The following is a 24571-nucleotide window of genomic DNA, read 5'->3' on the forward strand; positions in this document are numbered from 1 at the left end:
CAGCGAATGTGTTTGGTACGGCCATGGGACTTCCTGAGGCAGATGGCGGTGAAGGTGGCGTAAGTGCCGCCTTGAAAGCATGGACGAGTTCGGTGAGAAGGTTAGGTGCGGGGTTCGGTGCAGTGGTTTCTTCGGTGTTCATCTTTTGTAGGTCTGGTCTTCTGTCACACACAGACGAAGGCAGAGACGGAGGTAAGTATAATATAAAAGAGGTAAGTTTATTAGAACAGCAGGTAAGAAGCAAACAGCAATATGGTTGGTGGGAATGAAACGTGAGCTTATCTGAACAGTCCTTGTGTACAGGTGGAAATATCCGCGGAACCAGATGAGAGAAACAGAGTCCATGAGCTACGGAGAACCAGCAGGAACTAGGGGTGTGATCGGTAGACCAGACGATGAGTGAATGCAAGTGCTGGGTATATAAAGGGTGTGGTAAGTGGAATCAGGTGAGTGCAATTAGAAGTCAGGTGATCTGGAACGAGTGGGTGGTTCTCCAGAGGGTGTGTCTTGTGTAGCTGACTGGGGTGATATCCTGACAAGTGGACGGTGCTCGACCCTCACAGCCTCATTTTCACAGGACTGAATAAGGCATATGAGATCAGTCGGTTACAGTCGGGGGTGGAGTTAAAAAACAGACAGGTCAAATTGAACACATTCTATCCTCTGTAGTGAGGTTCATGCACTGTTTGCATACTGTATCACAGATAAAATGAATGAAATACAATATTTGTCAAATACGCAGACATTTCAGAAATGTTTTCATGAGCAACAGAAACACTATATACTGCTTAATACAGTGCCATCTATTCAAGATTACAGTTCAGCCTAAACCTACTACTTACATACTTATAAAGTGGGGTTATACACTACCAGTCAAAGGTTTGGACACACTTTCCTATTAAAGTGTATATGCTTTTATCTGTGTTGTAGTGGACATGAAAGGGTTATTGTGTTTTGCGTATGTCACTTGTTTGTGGTGGAGAGTCACGGGTTACGTGGAATTGGGAATATTAATCACCTGTTCAATTAGAGTTGGGAAGGAGAGGGGGTGAGCAGGGACGATGTATTCTTTGTTGACCAACAACGTAATATAACAAAACTTGATATCTTCAGTCTGTACAATAAATCAGAACAACCAAGAGAAGTTTTGCCTCACGGATGTTTTATTGTTGCGTCGCAAATGCATTGAGTTCTTGTTTAGCCTCTCAGCGGCGTTTGGTAACTACGGAGTAGCCGCTACATTATGTCAACAAAGAAATCATTTCTCGGCAAACGCAGCAAAAGGATTACATCGTGTTGCGGAGTACAGGATTCTGCTCATTTGGAAAGGAGAATTCTACAGCCGCAGAAGTTGAAATGCCAGCGCAAACCGATCTGCAAAGTTCCTAGGAGAAGCAAGTCAACAATCACCACATAGGTAAGCCTGCTGGGCTTCTTGTTACTCGGCTGTGCTGTATTTAGAAAGCGCAATATTTGTCCATTGGGGATAATCGCGCGGTATTTGAATTTGGTACGCTGTTTCATCCATTGGGGATGATCGTGAGATAGTGTTATTGTTTTGTTTGGCTTCAGTTGGGTTAGTCCAGAGCTCTGGTTATTGTAGTATGTTTTTGCTGGTTTGTTTAGTGTGGTAAATAAGTCAGGATGTTTATAGAGTTGATAGAGGTTGTTTATATGTCGCTGTGATGTTTGAGAATCTGGTTGAACAAATATTGTTGGCTTGTTGGGGAACGCAAAAACATGAATGAAGCGGGCGTTGATGACGTCGCTGGCCTTGATCTGCATGGCAGTAAAAGAAAAACTAAACTCACTGCAAAGGCTTTAGCCAATAAAGTTGAAAGACTTCAAAAGGAACAAAAGAAAGATGTAAATAAAATTAAAGGACTGATTCCAGAGATGAAAAGTCTGATGACAAGAAAAGGAAATGTCTCTCAGGTGCAAATGCTTTTTAAAACTCTTGTTCAGCTTTGTGAAAATGCCAACAAGCAACATGGTATGGTCATTCATTTACTTCCTGAAGAGGAACAGGAAAAACAAAACGAATGGTTTTTGAGCATCATGAAATACAGCAACACATTTAAAGATACTGTGCGACATTGGTTAATTTGTCCGGAAGAATCATTGGAGAATAGTGTTCCTGTTTATTCTGATGTTGATGCAACACAAGAAGATATCATTCCTCAAGTCACAGTCCATGCTTCATCCATTGTTTGTGTCAGATAATTTGAAGGAGAAACATGAACTAGAGGATCAAGAGGAACAGTTACGAAGAAGGAAAGAACAACTTAATCTTCAAAGAGAAATTGAAATTCAAATGGCTAAATTGAATGTTCTGACGTCTCAAAGTGTATCAAGCAGTAAATCGGGTCATTCAGGAGGAAGACATTCTAGTTCAGAGCCAAAACAAAAAGTCTTCATGCCAGTGCTAACTCATTTGTTCCTCAAATGTCTACAAAAGAGAAGGGATCGGTGCAGGATGCTGGAAATTTTGGTGCAAAACCTAAAGAGAAATTTGAAAAACAACGGGTTCTTTCACAGCCTTATCCAGTGCATCAGCCATCTAGAGGTCAAAAAGGGGAACAGATGGCATGCGGAAATGCTTTGAATTTACATGTTGAATCCAACATTGAAGAGGAAAGTAATGTAATGGGCATCATGAGAAAGCAAAATAAAATAACAACACTATTGTTAAAACAGCAATGTTTGTCATCTTTACCCAAAAGAGATCTAAAAGTTTTTGATGGTGATCCATTACAACATCATGCATTTATGAGAGCCTTCGAAAACAGTGTTGAAAGTAAGACAGACAACTACAGTGACCGCTTATACTTCCTTGAGCAATATACTGTTGGTCGTCCAAGAGGGTTGATACAGAGTTGTCAGCATATTGATCCATGCAGGGGATACGTCAGAGCTAAAACTTTGCTGCAAGAAGATTTGGGCAATGAACAGAAAGTTGCATCTGCTTATGAGTAAAGCTCTTTCATGGCCTCAAATTAAAGCTGAAGATGTTAATGCCTTACAGGAATATAGTCTCTTTCTTAGAGGCTGCGGTAATGTTATGGAGGAAGTGCAATATCTGTATGATTTGGACATGCCTACCAATATGATGACGATTATAAAAAAGTTGCCCTACAAACTTAGAGATAAATGGAGAAGTGATGTTTGTGAACTCCAAGAAAGAAGTAATTGCAGAGTTTCTTTCACGGATATTATTAACTTTCTTGAACATCAAGTTGAACATCATTAGATCAAGGTAATACAGCTGTGTTCTGTACTAAGAATTTGATGAGAAGACTTAACCTTACAGGAACCAAAGTGCGGATACTTGAAAGAACCATGGGGCAAGAAAAGGTGGTGAGTAGCCATGTTTGTCAGGATTGGAAGTGGCTGGCTTGAATGGAAGTGAATTTTGTGATTTGCATCGAGTTTACACCCAGGAAAGCATGCCTGTTCACAAAGGAAATATACCCAGAGAAAGATCTTCAAAGATGGCCTCATTTAAAGACTGTTCATTTACCTCAGATTGACGCTGGGATTGAGCTGCTCATAGGTACAAATGTTCCTAAAGCATTGGAACCATAGGAGGTAATCTGCAGTGTAAATGATGGGCCCTATGCAATCAGAACCATGTTGGGATGGACCGTGAATGGACCACTCTTTGCAGATGGTGAGAATGTAGTATCCAGTGCACAGCCAGAAGTCACAGTTCACAGAATTTCAGTAGTGAATGTGGAAGATGTGTGACAACAGCAATTTAAAAAGGATTTCCCAGAATGTAGTCAAGATGAACGAACTGGTTATTCAAAGGAAGATCAACGATTTATGGAAATGGTGACAAATTCTGCCAAACTTGTAGATGAGCATTACGAAATTGGTTTACCTTTGAAAGAGAAAGTTCATATGCCAAACAATCGAAAAATTGTGGAACAACGTGCTCTACATTTAAAGAGGAGACTTCAAAAGGATTCTGCCTTTCTTGCTGATTATAAAGCCTTTCTATAGGATATGGTCTACAAAAGGGTATGCAGAGAGAGTTCCTGCAGAGCAGTTGATGCGTAGTGATGGAAAGATCTGGTATATTCCACATCACGGTGTCTACCATCCCACAAAGAAGAAAATCCGTGTGGTGTTTGATTGTGGAGCGAGTTTTCAAGGAACATCACTTAATGATAAACTATTGCAAGGACCAGACCTTACCAGCTCACTTGTTGGAGTAGTGACAAGATTCAGAAAGGAACCAGTGGTAATTATGGCCGATGTGGAATCAATGTTCCATCAAGTAAAGGTTCCAGCTGATGATGTGGATTTGTTACGGTTTCTTTGGTGGCCTGAAGGGGACTTAAGTCAAGAACCAGTTGACTTTAGGATGCTAGTGCACCTTTTTGGAGTGACTTCGTCTCCTAGCTGGGCAAACTTTGCTCTTAGAAAATGTGCTGAAGATCATAAAGAGCAGTTTAGCAGTGAAGCAGTGGATACAATCCTACATTCCTTCTATGCTGATGATTGTCTTGTTTCAGTTACTTTTACAAAAAAGGCAATTGCTTTGTATCATGAGCTTGTTTCCATAATGTGCCAAGGGCGGCTTTAAGCTCACAAAATGGATGAGCAATAGATGTCAAGTGCAAGAGGCAATACCAGAAGATGAAAGAGCAAAGACCATGAAAGGCTTGAGCATGGATTGGGATTTTCCATCAATGGAGAGAGTGTTGGGAGTACAGTGGTGTATTCAGTCCGATGCCTTCAAGTTTAAGTTTGTATTAAAAGATAGACCTCTGACAAGAAGAGGAATATTGTCCATCATCAGTTCCATCTATGATCCGTTAGGAATTGTAAGTCCTGTGGTTTTGTCTGCTAAGAAAATCTTACAAGAGCTCTGCAAAGGAAATCTGGGATGGGATGATGTCCTTCCTGAATTGGTGGCTCAAAAATGGATTAGTTGGCTGCAAGAACTTCACCATCTGGAAAACTTTGAACTTGCAAGATGTTTGAAACCTCCAAACTTTGGGGATGTCACTACTGCACAGTTGCATCACTTTTCAGATGCGAGCAATGATGGATATGGAACTGTGACATACTTCTTGTTATGTAATGCACATTCACAATCCCACTGTGCTTTTATTATGGGAAAATCAAGAGTTGCCCCAGCAAAGTCCATTACCATTCCTCGCATGGAGCTCATTGCTGCTACCATGGCAAGCCGAATGGATGTGTTGTGGAAGAGAGAGTTGCATCTGGAGCTGCAAGATTCTGTCTTTTGGACGGATAGTGCTTCTGTTCTCAAAAATATAAAAATTGAGACTTCCAGATTTCGAATATTTGTAGCAAACCGGGTGACGGAAATCCTCAAGGCCTTGCAAGCCTCACAGTGGAGATATGTAGGCTCTGCAAGCAATCCTGCTGATGTTGCTTCGAGAGGATCAGCTGTAAGATCATTTCTTGAGAATAAAACATGGATATCAGGTCCTGCTTTTCTGCATTGTTCTGAGAGTGAGTGGCCTGATAATCTCATTGACCTTGAAAAATATGAAGTAAGTAACGTTGAAATCAAGAAGTGCATAGAGATTAATTCCACATAACTCAAAGAAGAGGATGACATAATTGCACGTTTCACTCATCGCTTTTCATCTTGGTTCCGTTTGAAAAAAGCGGTGGCTTGGATTTTGTGATTTAAGAATCTACTCTTGTCTCTTAATCAGAAAAGGAAACAACTGAACTTAACTCTGGCTGATTCTGGCCTAAATGGACAACAAGATGGCTCTTTGGAAAAAGAAATAGAGACATTTTTTAAAGGTCAGCTTGAACATCCTCACCTCTCAACAGAAGAACTAGAGACGGCTGAATTGGAGATTATGATGATGATGATAAGCCTTTATTTGTCACATACACTGTTACATGCAGTGAAATTGGACTCCCCTTGACCATACACAGACATCACAATTCCGGGGGGAGACAGGTCAATCGAGAGGTAGCAAAGGAAAAAGAAAACAAGATACATTAGGATAAGGAGGAGGAGTGAAAAAAGACCCTCCCATACTGTCCTTCAAGTAGGGCAGTGTGAGATCAGGGGGAAAAAAAAGCCCCAGCACAAGCACATAAACAACACATAACATTACATTGCAACAGGGGAGGGGAACAGGGGGTGTGGAAATAGTCCAATGTGGGCAACAGCCATCCAGTCCTGCAGCTTGAGGGCGCTGGTCACAGACCCGCTAACCACACACCGAGAGCGCTGGTCACAGACCCGCATACCCACATCTGGGGGTAAAAGCACACGAAGGCGTGGGATCTGGGGGAGGCAATGATTGTCTATCTGTAACTATGTACGTGTGCGGAGTCTGTGTGTGTAACCCTGTGAAGTCTGGAACCCAGTCTTCAGCAGGTGTCCTTGGGACGGGAATAAGGAAATCAGAGCGTCTCGTTATCTTGTTCTCCGGGGGAGGTTGTTTGTCTCCAGCAACGGCCTTGGCCAAGGCCGTCTGGAAGAAGCTGGGGGAAGCCGAAAGAAAGGATCTGTTTTTCAAATTTCGGTCAATATCTGCCAATTTCGCAGGTATCTAATGTCCATCACTGGTCACCGGGTTTGTCCAGAATTTGTTGCACAGCTGCAAGTTTCTCCCCTGATGTTTCCCAATTCACGGTCTATAACCACAGTCTGAGTACTAACAGCTCTGCCCACCGTTTCAATCAAGCCGGCCAGCTTAGGGGGGTTTTGAGCCACGCTGATCACTTTCATCAATCATCGATACAACATGGCCCCACCTAAGCCCATCAGCAGAAACCCTGTTATCAAAGTTCCGAATAAATAGATCTCTTCAATATCCTCCAGGGACAGAGCGGCCAGGCACATGACACGCCACTTCTCCCACCCGTCCATCACGTATCCAGCTGCAAACGTTCCTGCAGGACAGTTGGGTTCCCCCGAACCCAAACTTCTCGTCGAGAAGATGGTGTCAATTGCATTCAGAGACCAGTTGATCAAATCCATAATTCCTTTTGTTTCAAGAGCAGGGCAGCGAGAGTCTCAGAGACAGAACTACGAGACAAGAGAAGCCAGCAAGGAGAGACAGGGGAGGGAGAGGGAAAAGATGCGACCGCCTTCGCCGAGAGCCAAACGATTAGACTCTCTCAAGAAAATATGTTTCCTGATGAGCTTAATAGCCTTAAAAGAGGTGAAAGCATAAAGAAAAGTAGCCATATATGGACTTTGTCCTATTCTTGGTTATGTTTTAAGTGTTGGAGGACGATTAAGTAGGGCATCAATGCCTGAAGTATCCAAACATCCAGCCATTTTGGCTAAGAATTTTCACATTGCCGACATTCTCTTGCGACATATACACCAAGAAGCAGGACATGGTGGTCACATTCATATGTTGTCCAAATTGCGCCAGAAATATTGGATTACTGGTGCGAGCACAGCCATAAGGAAAGTACTGTCCAAGTGCATTGTTCGTCGGAAATTGAATTCCCTTCCAGGATGTCAAAAGATGGCAGTTTTGCCTTCAGAAAGAGTAACTCCAGATGAACCTCCATTTACCCCTGTTGGGGTTGATTATTTTGGACCTTTTGAGGTAAAAAGCAGAAGAAGTGTAGTAAAAAGGTATGGAGTAATTTTCACTTGTTTAGCCATACGAGCACTACATATTGAGGTGGCATCCTCTTTGGACACAGATTCTTTTATAAATGCACTTTGCCGTTTTATTACAAGATGTGGACAGGTCCAGAAACTTCGATCTGATAATGGAAGGAACTTTGTAGGAGCAGAGAGTGAACTAAAAGTAGCGATACAGGAATGGAATCAATGTAAAATCAATGATGTCCTTCTTCAAAAAGGAATTAAATGGACATTTAACCCCTGTAGCGGTAAGAAAGAGAGGAAGCAAAAATGCAGGATAACCAGTTTATTGAGGGTAAGCAAGATGAACAACGATGACAATGGTGGTGGTGAAGATCTCCCGGGTGAGTGGCACAGAGGCTAGATGGCAGGTGAGATGACGAGTGAAGAGTCCGTGGTGCAGGCGTGAATCCAGTGAAACCAAGACAACGACAATCCCACGACGAATTCCACACACGAAGACAAATCCAACACGTACATCCAACAATGGTGATCTAGGAGACCAATCTGACGGGGAAGAGTAGATCTGGGTGAGTATAAATAGCCGTGGGGAAATGCATGACACCTGGTGCGGGACTGATTGGCAGCTGCGCTGAATCAGAGTGACGCACAACGTAATGACACACATACATACACACAGATGACGCGACATGAGGACACGGCAGATGTGAGAACCGTGACAGTACCCCCTCCCCTAGGAACGTCTCCTGACGTTCCCAGACTCCTGTACCTGTTGATTGAAATCATCAATAAGAGAGTGATCCAGAATGTCTCTGGCAGGTACCCAACTTCTCTCCTCCGGACCGTAAACTTCCCAGTCCACCAAGTGCTGAAATCCGCGTCCCCTCCGCCTCGAGTCCAGAATGCGATTGACCGAATAGGTTGGTACCCCGTCTACGAGTCGCGGCGGTGGGGGAACCGGGACTGGCGGTTTAATTCGTGCAAAGAAAACAGGTTTAATCTTGGAAACATGAAACACGGGATGAATTCTCCTGTACACTGGAGGAAGTTTGAGGCGGACTGCCACCGGACTAATGATCTTGGTGACAGGAAACAGGCCAATAAATTTGGGAGCAAGTTTATTCGAAACGGAACGCAATGGAATATCCTTGGTAGAAAGCCACACTTTAGAACCGACGACGTATACGGAAGGCTTAGACCGGTGGCGATCGGCTTTAGCCTTGGTGCGCTCTCCCACTCGGACCAGAGTCTCACGGGCTCTGGTCCAAGTGCGATGACACCTCTGGACAAAGGCGTGGGTAGAGGGGACCACGACTTCGGATTCCAGACTGGGAAAAACTGGTGGCTGGTACCCTATACTACCTTCAAATGGGGATAGGCCCGTGGATGATACTGGTAACGAATTGTGGGCGTACTCCACCATAGACAGCTGCTGGCTCCAGGAGGAAGGATTTCTAGCGACCATACATCGTAACGTTCTCTCCAAATCTTGGTTGGCTCTCTCAGTTTGTCCATTGCTTTGAGGATGGAACCCCGAAGAGAGACTAACAGTGGCCCCCAGAAGTTTACAAAACTCTCGCCAAAATTTGGACACAAATTGGGGTCCTCTGTCGGAGACCACGTCCGTCGGGAGGCAATGTAACCGAAAGACGTGGTCTACGACTGCCAACGCTGACTCCTTGGCTGAAGGTAATTTGGGCAAGGGGATATAATGAACCGCCTTCGAGAACTGGTCCACCACGGTCAAAACTACCGTGTTACCCTGGGAGGGTGGGAGGGCGGTAACAAAATCTAGAGCGATATGGGACCAGGGTCTCGAAGGGATAGGCAGCGGTTGTAGGAGCCCATCTGGAGGTTTGTTAGAAGTCTTACCAATGGCACAAACTGAGCAAGCCAAGACAAAACTGCGAACGTCTCGAGCCATAAGAGGCCACCAAAATCGTTGTTTGACCAAATGTAAGGTGCGACTAACCCCTGGATGACAAGCCACATTGGAAGAATGTCCCCACTGGATAACTTCGGACCATAAGCGCTCTGGTACAAATAAACGGTTCGGTGGGCAACCGGCCGGAGGCGTTTCCCTAGTAAGGCTGTCTTAACCTTCGATTCGACCTCCCAGATGAGGGCAGAGACAATAAGTGTCTCAGGAAAAAGTGGACGGGCGATCGGAGCGGTCAAAAATACAAGATAAAGAATCGGGTTTGGTGTTTTTAGAACCCGGGCGGTACGATAAAGTAAAATTAAAGCGTCCGAAAAAAGTGCCCACCGAGCCTGCCTAGAGTTCAGTCTTTTGGCAGTTCTGATGTATTCTAAATTCTTGTGATCAGTCCAAACAATAAAAGGTACCCCCGACCCTTCCAACCAGTGGCGCCATTCCTCCAATGCTAGCTTGACTGCCAACAGCTCTCTGTTACCAATATCGTAATTTGATTCAGCTGGCGACATACGATGTGAGAAAAACGCGCAAGGATGCATCTTGTCGTCCGCGGGTGAGCGCTGGGATAGCACCGCACCTACCCCCACCTCTGACGCATCGACCTCCACCACAAACTGACGTGATGGATCAGGGGTGACAAGGATGGGAGCCGAAACGAAGCGACTTTTAAGTTTGGCAAACGCAGCTTCTGCTGCGTCTGACCACCTGAATGTCGTTCTGGGGGAGGTCAAGGCGGTCAGAGGTGCGGCTAGTTGGCTGTAATTGCGAATAAAACGCCGGTAAAAATTGGCAAAACCCAGAAACCTCTGCAGGGCCTTACGGGAATCTGGGGTTGGCCAATCCACCACAGCTCTAACCTTCTCGGGATCCATGCGCATACCCTCGGCCGACACGATGTACCCTAGGAAAGGAACAGACTGTGCATGAAAATCGCATTTCTCCGCCTTGACAAAAAGCCCATTCTCTAACAGCCGCTGAAGCACTCGTCTGACGTGTTGAACGTGTTCCTGGAGAGAAGAAGAAAAAATCAATATGTCGTCCAGGTAGACATAAATGAACTGATCGACCATAACTCTCAACACGTCATTGACGAGTGCCTGGAAGACCCCTGGGGAGTTGGACAAGCCGAAGGGCATGACCAAGTATTCAAAGTGCCCCCTGGGGGTGTTAAAGGCAGTCTTCCACTCATCTCCCCCCCTGATGCGGACCAAATGATAAGCATTTCTTAAATCCAATTTCGTGAAGACGGACGCTCCCTGCAACCTCTCGAAGGCTGAAGATATTAACGGCAAAGGATAAGTATTCTTTACCGTAATATTATTCAACCCTCGGTAATCAATACAAGGTCGCAGAGATCCGTCCTTCTTCCCCACAAAAAAGAATCCCGCCCCCGCTGGAGAAGAGGAGGGTCGTATGAGCCCGGCTGCTAGAGAATCAGAAATGGTTTTTCTCCATAGCCACTCTTTCAGGAACTGAAAGTGAATATAACTTGCCCTTAGGCGGAGACGTACCTGGTAATAACTCTATAGCACAGTCATAGGAACGGTGAGGAGGGAGAGAAGCAGCCCGAGACTTACTGAACACTTCCTTCAGGTCGAGGTACTCCGTGGGCACGTTACTCAGATCCGCCGCCTTCTCCTGAAACACAGAACTAGAAACAGATGAACAAGCAGACACAAGACAAGACTCAACACTTAATGCTCCATTCAGCCACCGATTTCAGCTGCCAATCAATCCGGGGGTTGTGTTTAACGAGCCAGGGATGTCCAAGAACAACGGGTGCGTGAGGGGAGTCCAAAATGTAAAATGAAATACTCTCACGGTGGTTGCCAGACACCGTGAGAGTAACAGGATCAGTAATAGAGGTGATGGTGGGAAGGGAGTGGCCATTGAGAGCGTGGACGGCGATGGTTTCTGTGAGGGGATGAACGGGAACATGATTATGCAGTGCAAAAGAAAAATCCATGAAGTTACCCTCGGCTCCCGAATCCAGAAGTGCAGTGCAGTGAAGATCCTGTTGCTGCCATCTAAGCCTAACCGGGAGGAGCGTGGAGGTGTTGCTGGACGAGGACTTGTTAGCGGAGATCCCACCCGACAGTAGCCTCATACTTACTGCCGGGCTGGCCCTTTTACGGGGCAGCTAAAGGCGAAATGGCCAGCTGCTCCACAATAGAGGCAAAGGCCCTGGGACCTCCGCCTCTCCTTCTCCTCCCGAGAAAGCCGAGCTGGACCCACCTGCATGGGCTCGGGATCGCTGAATGGGCTGACCGTGTCGCTGCCGCTGGCTCGAGGTGGAAAGCCCTCCCCAGGGGGGAGCCGAGCGGATGTCCATCGTCGCTTGGCTCGGGAGAGTCGAGCATCTACCCGCAGTGCCAGGTCTATCAGGCCGTTGAGGTTGGTGGGTAGGTCCAGGACGTAGATCTCCTTCTGGACGCAGTCAGCCAACCCATGCAGGAACATGTCCCACTGCGCTTCCTCGTTCCACCGGCACTCCGCTGCCAGGGTTCGAAACTCAATGCTGTAATCAGAGACGGACCTCCCCCCCGTCGGAGATCCACCAGTGTCCGCACAGCCTCTCTGCCAGAGGCCGCGCGGTCGAAGACCCGTTTCATCTCGGCGGAGAGTGCTGTGAACGAGGCGCAACAAGGATCTTGGTTCTTCCACACCGCCGTTCCCCACAATGCCGCCCTCCCCTTCAACAGGGTGAGCGCGAACGCCACCTTGCTTTCCTCACTAGGAAATGTGCGGGGTTGTAACGTAAAGTGCATCGAACATCTAGTGAGGAAAGCTCGGCAGAAGTTCGGCTCACCTCCGTACAGGTCCGGTGGGGGAAGGCGGGGCTCCGGTTGATGTGACGCCCCAGATGGTCCGGGTGGGGCGATCGGAGCGGGCGGGGCAAGCGGTGTGAGCGGCGCAGTGAGAAACTGCATCTGGTGCAAAGACTGGGTCAGCTTGGACACCTGTGCCACTAGGGTGTTGATGGCATTCCCTGAGATGGCGGTGTTCCTCTCTTGAATCTCCAGCCGGGAGATGCATTCGCGGAGTGCATTCTCCGCGGGTGCCCTGTGTGGTGCCTGCTGCTTCCATTGGTGGTCAGATTGTTCTGTAGCGGTAAGAAAGAGAGGAAGCAAAAATGCAGGATAACCAGTTTATTGAGGGTAACCAAGATGAACAACGATGACAATGGTGGTGGTGAAGATCTCCCGGCTGAGTGGCACAGAGGCTAGATGGCAGGTGAGATGACGAGTGAAGAGTCCGTGGTGCAGGCGTGAATCCAGTGAAACCAAGACAACGACAATCCCACGACGAATTCCACACACGAAGACAAATCCAACACGTACATCCAACAATGGTGATCTAGGAGACCAATCTGACGGGGAAGAGTAGATCTGGGTGAGTATAAATAGCCGTGGGGAAATGCATGACACCTGGTGCGGGACTGATTGGCAGCTGCGCTGAATCAGAGTGACGCACAACGTAATGACACACATACATACACACAGATGACGCGACATGAGGACACGGCAGATGTGAGAACCGTGACAACCCCCCAACTGGATCACATTATGGAGGAGCATGGGAGAGGTTAATTAGATCTGTGGAATTGGGAATATTAATCACCTGTTCAATTAGAGTTGGGAAGGAGAGGGGGTGAGCAGGGACGATGTGTTCTTTGTTGACCAACAACGTAATATAACAAAACTTGATATCTTCAGTCCGTACAATAAATCAGAACAACCAAGAGAAGTTTTGCCTCACGGATGTTTTATTGTTGCGTCGCAAATGCATTGAGTTCTTGTTTAGCCTCTCAACGGCGTTTGGTAACTACGGAGTAGCCGCTACATGTGTGTTATGATAAAAGTAACTCAATAAAACGTCGCGACTACAGTAAAAAAGCTTATACTGCTCTAAAAACACAGATTTGTGTCCGTTATTGGAATTAAAAAGGTTAGAATAAACACAAAAAACAGGATAATTTTCATGCGGTGAATCTAGCTAATTGTGAAACAGCTGTGTCACCATCAGCTGCTCTGGAGAAACTGTGGTGGCTGAGTTAGTCAGTTAGTCAGCTGATGCCACTCGTGACAGTCACAAATCTGATTCGTCTGTACCATTAAAGGATTTGAGAATGAACTGCTGACAAGCTACAAGCTTAAAGCACAGAAAAATAAGCATTTTACGTTTTCTTAGATAATACTGCAAGTAAGTTTTCCAAATAGGGTTATTGAAAACAAATTTTTCTGTTTCTGAAGGGGTTTTCATATTTTCACTTTTGTTTTATGCACTTTTATTTTGCTTCTGCTTTTTGTTTTTGTAATGTGGAATTGAAAGTATTTTTAAACTAGTCATTTCTCATGAAGATCATTTAGTTATTCTACATTCCATTTGTTTGTAACTCACTTTTTATACAGTGTTTTTGTTGCTGTTGCTGCTAACTCCAGATATTTCTTGATCTAATTAAGGATCATCATCTCCAGGTCAAACTGATCAGCAGATAGTATTCTCAACCCAGTGCTGATCTCTGGAAGTTTATCTGCAGTATGTCAGAGGAGCGAGGAAAGGACTCTCCATCTGAGATGAGTCTCTCACACAAACAGAGGTAAGGCTGAGTCTGTTTTCAGACAATCATTTTAAACACTGCTGGACTTTCAAATGTTTGCTGTAATAAACAAAACCTTAACAAACCTTGTTTTATATTTACAAATGCTTTGCAGAACTTCAGAGCTTCATGACTTCCAAATTAAAAAAATAACATAAATATTTAAAAAGTAGCCAATAGATGATAAATATCTGAGAACTGAAAATCTGGATCATCATTTACAACCTAACCAAGTTTACAATCGCTCCTCAGATATTTAAGTAAATTATTTCATGTCACATGTTTGTTTTAGGTCATAAATGTATATTCAGACGTTAAATATGACTGAACACTTAATTTAAAGGGGTCATATGATGCTTTTTTAATGTCTTCATTTTCCTGTGTGTAATGTATTTGTTTGTGTAAGATCTTCAGAGTTACAAAGGTCATAGTCTCCTGCAAAGTGATTTATTTTATCTAACAGAGAACACTGATCCAGAAATGACTAAAATGACTGAAGTCCAGATATAACTTTCACAAATGTCTGCATCCCAATGCTGTCCAAAGGTTTCCACAAAGAGAAGACGAGTCTTCAGTGAGTTGTAGTGTTGTCATGTTGTGGAGACGCTGTGTGTTTGGATGCGAAAGCAAACCCGCTTTGATTGGAATCAGTGGTTAAGATTTATTTATCATGCTGTTTCTGAGCCGTTAACCCAAAGGTTATCTTGTGTACAGCACGCTTTATGGAGCTGCAGTGCATACAAACCTGAGCTATACACACCTGAATAAACTGTAAATAAATAAAATACAATCAACCACACCTAAATAACTGTATTTTATGTCTGCACTTCAGGACATAAAGTTGTTACAGTGAAGAAGAAAAAATATAACTTTATGAGATTGTATCTGAAAGGTACGAGAGTTCCAAATTAAAAGCTTATCACTGTGAAACGTTCAGCTCAGACTTGGATGCGGGGTCAAACAGATACGATAATTATTACGATGCCATTTTTGCTGTTATTGGTACACTCAATAAACAAAGTGATGAACTTTTAAAATGTCATAGGGGCCATTTAATTGAAGTATGCTAACAATGTAGTGCTGACATTTCTTCTATTTTAGTTAAAAAAGTAAATAAAAATAAAATCTCTTTATTTAGATCAGTCAAATATTTGTAAATCTCACATTTAAAGTACTTTACAGAATTGTTAAAACAAATGAGAGTATGTGAACAAGAATGACTGCTATCTTTTAAACTCTGCAAGTGTTTCTGTAAAGGACTAGAGAGAATGAGTGCCAATATAAAACACAGATGAACCTCCTGTAGTAAAGTTTATTTTCTCTCTGTGTCATTAGTGTAAGATCAGGCTCAGATGTGTCCAGCTCTGTGTCTGTGAAGAGTGACCATTCAAAGGGTGGAGTACCAAACCTCACTGGAGAAACAGCATCACGAACCAAATGGTATTTCATGTCTCATTTTCTTTAAACATAGACTTTGTTAGAAAGTTTATCAGTTAATAATTATCATAAAACTTTGTAGTTCATATATTTTTCACAGTGTTGTTTTTCACTTTGCTAAAATATTTACAAGACCTTTTGGTCACATTTGTCCTAAAAATGCAGTATTTTGATTCATTTGATTTACTGTCAGGCTTCAGTATAAAACAGTAGATCCAGATTTACAGTCTCACAGGAATCACAAGAAGTTTTCAGACAGTCTCCTGCAGATCTTCCAGGTAATGAAACACTTTTCAAGAATATTTCATAATTTTAATAAACAAATATATTATTGAACAAGAGTGTGACAAACCTTTTATTTCAAAATTTTATTTTTAAGAACCCATAAAATAAGAACAAGAACCTATTTTTATTAATATTTACAGCTAATTAAAGTTTGTCTCAACTTTATTTATTATGAATATTTTTAATTATTGAATAAAAATTTTTGACCACATATGGATAAATTTTTCTTTCATTCAATTTTGTTTTGATTTGTAGGATCTTGAGAGCAGAATAATCACATTTATGAAGAAAGAACTGGACAAGTTTAAGAAAATATTGCAAAAAGAGGACTTGCAAAACTGTGTGAAGGATTTTAATGAGAACAGATGCAGTATCAAAGAAGCAGCTTTTGATCTCACACTCTACTTCCTGAGAGAGATGAAGGAAGATGAAGCTGCTGATACTCTAGAAGGTAAAAGACTCACAACAATTTGTCAGACAGTCACTTATAAATATAGGAGAGAAAATAAGATAAAAAAGTCTGTATTTTTGTTTCTGTATTTAGATGAGCTATTATTCATTCATCAGCTAAAATGTAGCCTAAAGAAGAAATATCAGTGTGTGTTTGAAGGAATTGCAAAGCAAGGTGACTCTACTCCTCTGAATAACATCTACACAGATCTCTATATCACTCAGGGTTGTAGTGAACAGGTCAATACTGAACATGAGGTAAGACAGATTGAAGTTGCTTCCAGACGTCATGAATCACAAGAAATACAGGTTGAGTGCAGAAATGTGTTTGAAGCACCTGAACAAGACAAGCAGATCAGAACTGTACTGACAAAAGGAGTTGCTGGCATCGGAAAATCAGTCTCTGTGCAAAAGTTTGTTCTGGATTGGGCCGAAGGAATAGAAAATCAGGATATCAGCTTCATATTTCCTCTTCCATTTAGAGAGATGAACTTAAAGGAGAAAGAAAAACTAAGTTTGATGGACCTTATAACTCATTTTTTCTCAGAGAAAAAACATCTGAACCTTACAAGAAGGAACCAGAAAATACTGTTCATTCTTGATGGATTAGATGAATGTCGACTTTCTTTTAACTTTGAGGATAATGAGACGTTGCATGATGTATCTTCACCAGCCTCTCTGGATGTTCTTCTGACAAACCTCATCAAGGGAAATCTGCTTCCTTCTGCTCTAATCTGGATCACCACCAGACCAGCAGCTGCCAGTAAGATTCCTCCTGACTGTATCGACCGGCTGACAGAGATACGAGGATTCAATGATGCACAAAAGGAGGAGTACTTCAGAAAAAGAATCATAGATGAGAATCTGGCCAAAGAAATCATCGATCATGTAAAACAATCAAAGAGTCTCTTTATCATGTGCCACATCCCAGTCTTCTGCTGGATTTCAGCCACTGTTCTTCAAAACATTTTAGAGAAGAAAATACATAATGTTATGAAAAACAATCAGGCTGATGATGTCTCCAAAACACTGCAGGAATCAAATACTGAAGACATTCCTAAGACTCTGACACAAATGTACACACACTTTCTCAGATTTCAGATCCAGCAGAGCAGACGGAAGTATGATGGAGAATATACACCAGATGTTTCCTGGGATAAAGATGCCATCTTTTCACTGGGGAAATTGGCCTTTCATCAGCTGGAAAGAAACAATGTGATCTTCTATGACACAGATCTGGAAGCCTGTGGTATTGATGTCTATAAGGCATCAGTGTATTCAGGCATGTGTACCCAGATCTTTAAGGAGGAAACTGGGATTGTTCTTGGTACCATGTACTGCTTTGTTCACTTGAGCATTCAAGAGTTTATTGCAGCTCTTTATGCACATCTGTTTCTAGACATAAAGAAGATAAGTGTGTTTGTTCATGAGTCTATAGAACAGGAAAACAAAAGTAAAACCATGATTGATTTGCTCAAGACTGCAGTGGACAAGGTGCTTGAGACTGGCAGTGGTTATCTGGACATTTTCCTTCGCTTCTCTATTGGACTGTCACTCCAGCCCAAAAAAAACATGATTGATTTTCTTAAGACTGCAGTAGACAAGGCGGTAGAGAGTGATAATGGACACTTGGACCTTTTCCTTCGCTTCCTCCTTGGTTTGTCAGTCCGGTCCAATCAGCGACTCTTACAGGGTCTGTTGACACAGGAAGATGACAATGACCAGAGCAAAAAGGAAATAGTTCAGTACATCAAGCAGAAATTTGAAGCCAATCTGTCTCCAGAGAGATCCATCAATCTGTTCTACTGTCTGAATGAACTGAACGACCAAACTCTGGTGAAAGACATTCAGACCCACCTTAGCAAAGGAAGTCTCTCATCTGCTGATCTTTCACCTGCCCAGTGGTCTGCTTTGGCCTTTGTGTTGTTGACATCAGAGGAGGAGCTGGAGGAGTTTGAGCTTCAGAAATTCAAGAAATCAGACGAGTGTCTCATTAGATTATCAGCAGTCATCAAAACCTGCAAAAGAGCTCTGTAAGTTGTCATGAAAAATCTTGGTGTTCTGGAAAATTATTTTACAAAATTCTAGCATTTTTCTTTAACTGACAATGAAGAGTTCTGTTCTCCTCTTGTTTTCCAAAAAGTTTTTTTGAATGATGATGGTCAGTTCATCATATGTCCACTCAAATGTGTGCAGTAAATGTCAACAGATAATCAGCTAACTAGTGATTGTGGTTTATTTTAATTTATAATTCCAGCCCTTCTGCAGTACTAGTAGTACCAAATACTGGGTCATTGTGGTAGCCGCTGATAGGCAGTTGCTCAAACGTTCCTGTGCATATTTTTGTGAGCACTCTGTATACAGTGTTGTGTTTTAACAACATGTTTAACAGCCATAACAACCATAATAGTTAAGGTGTTTAATCAGTATTCACTTAGTAATGCTTTTCCTTGAAGCCATAGAACTAACACTTTCAAATGTATAAATCATTGTAATTAAAGCTATAAATTGACTATAAATATGTATTTATCAAATGTATTTAATCTAATATTCTGTAGTCTTATTTCCGTCTTAGGTTAAATGATTGTGGCTTAACAGACAAGAGCTGTTCAGCTCTGGCTACAGTTCTTGGATCAGATACCAATCTGAAAGAGCTGAACATGAGCAATAATAATCTGCAGGATTCAGGAGTGAAGCTGCTCTGCACTGGACTGGAAAATATGAAGTGTCATTTGGAGATACTGAGGTAAGTTGTGTGACAGTAGACTAAAATTGAGCTCCACAAAAGCACAAGGTGAAAAACAGACTTGGATAATGAACAAGTCTGTATGTTGTGCATAGAGATACTTTCATATTTATGCCTGCCATAGGGTTTTTTTCTCTCTCTGATTTGGTCTTTTATCGACACTGTCCTAAGCCTACGCGTTGTGCTTTATCATTTACTGATTGTATTTGGCAATGTTCAAGCTACGGATAACTTTACATCCATTTGGCTTATTTGTATCCATGGTGATGCATCTGTTTGTATATATAATTGGATATTAAATAATTGGAAATTGATGATGAGATCAGATCTCAGTGTGGAGCACTAGCTGTTGTCAGACTCCTTGTGCAAACAAACATCTCACTTGATCATTACAATTAATGGCAAAATTATAATTTGGAAATATAAACTGATATTTCCTACTGACATACTACAGCAAACGATAGAAATTACTGACTTAAAACTATTTTTAGCCAAAATACTAGTGGCCTAAGACTTTTGCACAGTACTATATAGAACAAAAATATATTACATTGATTTTACTGGAAACAAAATTTTACACTGCAGGTGTTCAGTCGATTTTGACCATAAAGACCACAAGTTTACCTCACAAATGAGGAGCATCAGAAGGTTAAAGCTTGAAAGTGACTGTAAGCTGGAGATACTAACTAAGTTTTAGATCATTTGAATATGGAATTAAATATAATTGTGTTTAGTGATTTTCATTGTATAGGTAATTTCTAGAATAACTGATTAAAGATCTGAATGTGACATTTTCATTCTGGTTCTAGGCTTTCAAACTGCAGTATCACTGAAGAAGGTTATAAAGCTCTGGCTTCAGCTCTGAGATCAAACCATTCACACCTGATAGAGCTGGATCTCACAGGAAATGATCCTGGACAATCGGGAGTGAAGGAGCTCAATCATTTACTACAGGATCCAAACTGTCAACTCAACACACTGAGGTGAGACATGATCAAATAATCTTACAGAACTTTAAAAATGGGAATTTTCTTCTTTTTTTTTTTTTAGCTATACAATAATCAATTAAACCTTTCGAACTGAGTGTCCCTCTAGTTTCCAATAAGTGTGACTATTAGACTTTGTTTTCAAATATTTATGTATTTGTGTATTTAAATGTTTAAAGAAATGTTTTACAATTACTAGATCTCATTTTAGAAAAACATTTTTTTTAATGATTTTTGTAATGCAATGGACCTTTAAATCAGAACTAAATTCATCTCGCTTGCTTCATCTTCTCTTCTGCAGGTTTTTGGGTCCTGCTGCAGATGAAGGCTGTCAGTATGTGACTGGAATTGTGGGTAAAAACCCGTTACTCCTGAGAGAGCTGACTCTGAGTAAACATGAACTAGGAGACACACGATTGAATCAGATCGCTGCTCTACTGGAGGATAAACACTGTCAACTCAACACACTGATGTGAGTATTGCTGCTTTATTTACAATCTTACATTACTTTTAATAGTACTGTTATTGAAGTTGATAATTTTCCATATTTGTGTCAGAGCAGTTTTTTTCAGCATTACTAAAAGCCACTTTAATGTGAAGTATTAAAATTGATCAGGCAATGAAAAATGGCATAAAGTTTTAAATTAGGGACATCGTTTTGTGCAGCGGATGCAAATACTGTGAACGTTTAGTGCTGCACTGTCTATCTACCATATGTTGATGCCTCATTAAAAAAGGTCTTAGAGTTTTATAATATATATTTATTTAGAAATATGATTCAAAGTCAGATAAACATATGACTGCTGAATGTTATCATGTTTACTGATTGCTGGTATGCAAGTGTTTTTTCACAACTATCCATAACTGCTTTTAATTTTAAAAAATACATTTATTCATTAAATAAACACATGTGCAAAGTATAATATTTTTTATAAACAAACTGTCTTTGGTGTTGACTTGTAATTGTTTAGTCTACAGTATGTTTAAGCATTGATCTGTGAGACTAAAGTGATTTATGACAATAGTAGACAGTAACAATTTCATTAGTTAACATTAGCTATTAAATATATTTTGACAGCATTTATTAATCTGTTTATGTTAGTTTATATAATTAATCATTGTTTATGTCAGATCACAGTGTCTTTACTAATTAACAGAAAACTTTTTAATTTAAAAACTATATTAGTAAATGTTAAAACATACTGTCACACCCCTGGACTTTCTTGTTGGTTTCTCCCATTTCCCCCTGCTGTTCTGTGTGTTTTGGTTTCTCCCTTATTGTCTGCACCTGTGTCTGTAATTAGTCTGTCTATTTAAGGTGTGTGTTTTCTAGGGATGCACCGATCCGTATCGGCCGATCACTTGCGCGTTTTGTCAGTAAAGCCGGTTCTGTAATCAGTGGTAAATGCCATCAGGTGCGTGATTTCACGTTGAGCCGTATATACTACACACAGCCGTTGTTCACTGACGAGCTGCGCACATTCACACTGATAATGAACATTGATTTGCGCAGCTCGTCGGTAAACAACGGCTGTGTGTAGTATATACGGCTCAACGTGAAATCACGCACCTGATGGCATTTACCGCTGATTACAGAACCGGCTTTACTGACAAAACGCGCAAGCATGATCGGCCGATAAGGATCGGTGCATCCCTAGTGTTCTCCCAGTACTCTTGTCGGTCTTTGATGTTATATGGATGTTTTCCCCTGGTGTTCCTGTGTCTGCCTGTATTCCGTTGGATTTATTAAATATTCGTCTTTAACTACGTCGTTGTTTGTGTGTTCCTGCCTGATCCGTGACAGACTGCGTATTCCACCCAGTTTTGTTTTTCGTTCTGTTTTTCAGTCTTTTTGTTTCTGTAGTGTGTTTCCCCTATGGATCTCTTCCTCCGACCAGAATTCATCCTCCTCCGGCTGAAGCAGGGGGATTTACCGCTCGAGGGATTTACGATCATGTTCCAGCTTGTAGCAAACACCACCATCTACCCGGACGTCGCGCTGTGTGCGTTCTACGACGCTAGCCTCAACGCGTCATGCAGAGCGCCGTTGTCCGAGGACGGCCCTCGAACGGATTTCGCCACGTTTGTGGAGTGGACACTGTACCACTACGGACCCAGAGCCCAGCCAGCCACCCTGACCCACGGATGATGAGCCATTCGTACACGGAAAGCCAGAGCCCGGAGCGACAGCAGTATGGAGCGCTGATGGTGTTCAAAACTTCCGACCAGGTGCGAGAGCCGGCCTTTACATCCGCGACGGTGGAGTGATTTGTGGAACAAGAGAGGGCGGTAGAGAGCCCTGCCCACTGCACCACCACTGGGGGTGAGCATGAGCACAACTCTGGGGACTTAATAGACTTCGTCACAGATATACCTGTCTGCCTGGATTTCCCACCCACCCTCTCTCTTCTGTCTATGCATGAATCTCCGCTGGTTCCGTTCAGCCGCCCTGAATCTCCGCTGGTTCCGTCCAGCCGCCCTGAATCTTCTCTGGTTCGGTCCAGCAGTCCTGTATCTCCGCTGGTTCTGTCCAGCCTTCCTGATTTCCCCCTGTCTACTGTCTGTCCCCTTGCTCACCCTCAGCCCACCATCTGTGCAGTGGGCTCGCCGCTGGTCAGCCAGTCTCCATCGGTGTCATGGCTGGAGGATCCCTCACCATCGCCTCCAGCCTCAGAGTCCTGGACTCCGCCTCGGCCCTCCGACCCTGCGGCTCCACCCCGGCTCTCTGTTCCCTCATCTCTGCCATCGCCCGTCGGTCCACCAGCTCCACCGGGCTCCATCGTCCCTCCGGCTCCGCCCTGGTCAGTCGTCGCCCCACCTTCGCCTCTGGACTATACTCCTCCGGCTGTGCCTCGTCGCTCTGTCCCACCGGCATGGTGGACCTCCTCTGTCGCTCCAGCTCCGCCACGGACCTCCGGATCTCCATCTCCGCCTTGGTCGCTAGAGCCTATGGTTCCGCCTTGGCCCTACGGATCCGCGGTGTCACCCAAGATCTTCAGCTTTCCGTCTCTGCCTCGGGCACTCCCACCACCTGGTCCGCCTCTGTCGGCCTCATGGAGTCCCATCATGGCTGAGTTCTGGGTCCCACCTGGCTCCTCCTGCTCCAGCCCATTCCTATCACCTCCTTGGCTCCTCCCTTCATCACCACCCTGGACTCCATCTTGTGCCCTCCTCCCGGGAGTCCGTCCTCCACCTAAGCCCCCTCCTAAGACTTTGTACTGTTTCCTTTTGTCTGTTTGTCGGTACGAGGACGTGCCTTCCGGGAGGGGGAGGTAATGTCACACCCCGGACTTTCTTGTTGGTTTCTCCCATTTTCCCCCGCTGTACTGAGTGTTTTTGGTTTCTCCCTTATTGTCTGCACCTGTGTCTGTAATTAGTCTGTCTATTTAAGGTGTGTGTGTTTTCCCAGTACTCTTGTCTGTCTTTGATGTTAAATGGATGTTTTCCCCTGGTGTTCCTGTGTCTGCCTGTATTCCGTTGGATTTATTAAATATACATCTTTTGCTACGTCGTTGTTTGTGTGTTCCTGCCTGATTTGTGACACATACATTAAAACATAAAACATACAAGGTTATTAAATGCTAGTTGTTCATCATTAGTTCATATTAACTAATGTAGTTAATGCTATCAAGTGAAGTATCGTAACTTGGATAAATAACTCACATCTTTGTCATGATCTGGACTGTGGGGCTTCCCTCAGCCACCTGAGGTCGCTGTTTTCCCTTCCCTGCACTGCACTTCCCTGATTGTAACACCTGTCTTGTCATTAGCACTCATCAAAGCTCTCACCTGGTCACAATTACTCAGACTATAAGAACTCTCCTTTCCCATTCATCATTCTGTCTGCATTGTCTCCGTATGTCTGTCTGACCCGTGCTCTAGATTGTGTTTCTTGTTTTGTTTATTTAGTGTTTCAGTTTATGTCGTGTTGTGCCGTGTTGGCCTTTTGTTTGTTTGTTTATTTTGTTTTTTTGTAAATTAAAAATACTTACCTGCATCTGGACCCAGACCACCTCCTTCTCACACGTGACAGAATGCAGACACCCCCTCTCACCGCCTCGTCCGGAACAGAGAGCGCGGTCACCGCCGCGTCAGGAACAGAGAGCGTGGTCGCCGCCGCATCAGGAATGGAGATAGCGGTCGCCGCATCATCAGCACCCGAGCCAGTGGTCGCCGCCGCTTCGGGAACAGAGTGGACGGACACCGCCACAGGAACGTGAGCTGGCAACACCGCCAGAGGAACATCAGCGGCTGCAATCCCCGGAAGGTATGCCTCCCATGCCGTCGTCGCCAAGCGAACGTCCATCCATGATCATAAATGGTCGCCATCCATTCCGGCATAGCGTGAGCGGTCGCCGCCTCATCAGGACCAGAGATAGCGGTCACCGCCGCGTCAGGCACAGAGCGGGTGGTCGCCGCCCCCAAGCGGGCGTACGCCGCCGCCAAGCGGGGGAAAGCCGCCTCTTTGAAAAAATTCTTCCCCACTGGACCCATCTTAGCTGTCTGCATTCTGTCAAGTGTGCACAGAGGTGGTCAGGGTCCAAGTTGCAGGGAG

At 43.5% G+C, this 24571-nt stretch overlaps 1 protein-coding gene across 1 annotated transcript in view; it reads left to right on the plus strand.

Moving 5' to 3' along the window:
• Positions 1-24571, plus strand: part of LOC141337909 (uncharacterized) — an 831413-nt gene that overhangs the window by 673724 nt on the left and 133118 nt on the right. The window contains exons 19-21 of the mRNA XM_073843485.1: positions 18860-19030; positions 19840-20013; positions 20318-20488. Of these exons, the coding sequence (XP_073699586.1) occupies positions 18860-19030; positions 19840-20013; positions 20318-20488 (516 nt within the window). The remainder of the gene's footprint in view (positions 1-18859; positions 19031-19839; positions 20014-20317; positions 20489-24571) is intronic.

Source organism: Garra rufa, chromosome 7 (assembly GCF_049309525.1).
Source record: "Garra rufa chromosome 7, GarRuf1.0, whole genome shotgun sequence".
NCBI classification, from domain to species: domain Eukaryota; kingdom Metazoa; phylum Chordata; class Actinopteri; order Cypriniformes; family Cyprinidae; genus Garra; species Garra rufa.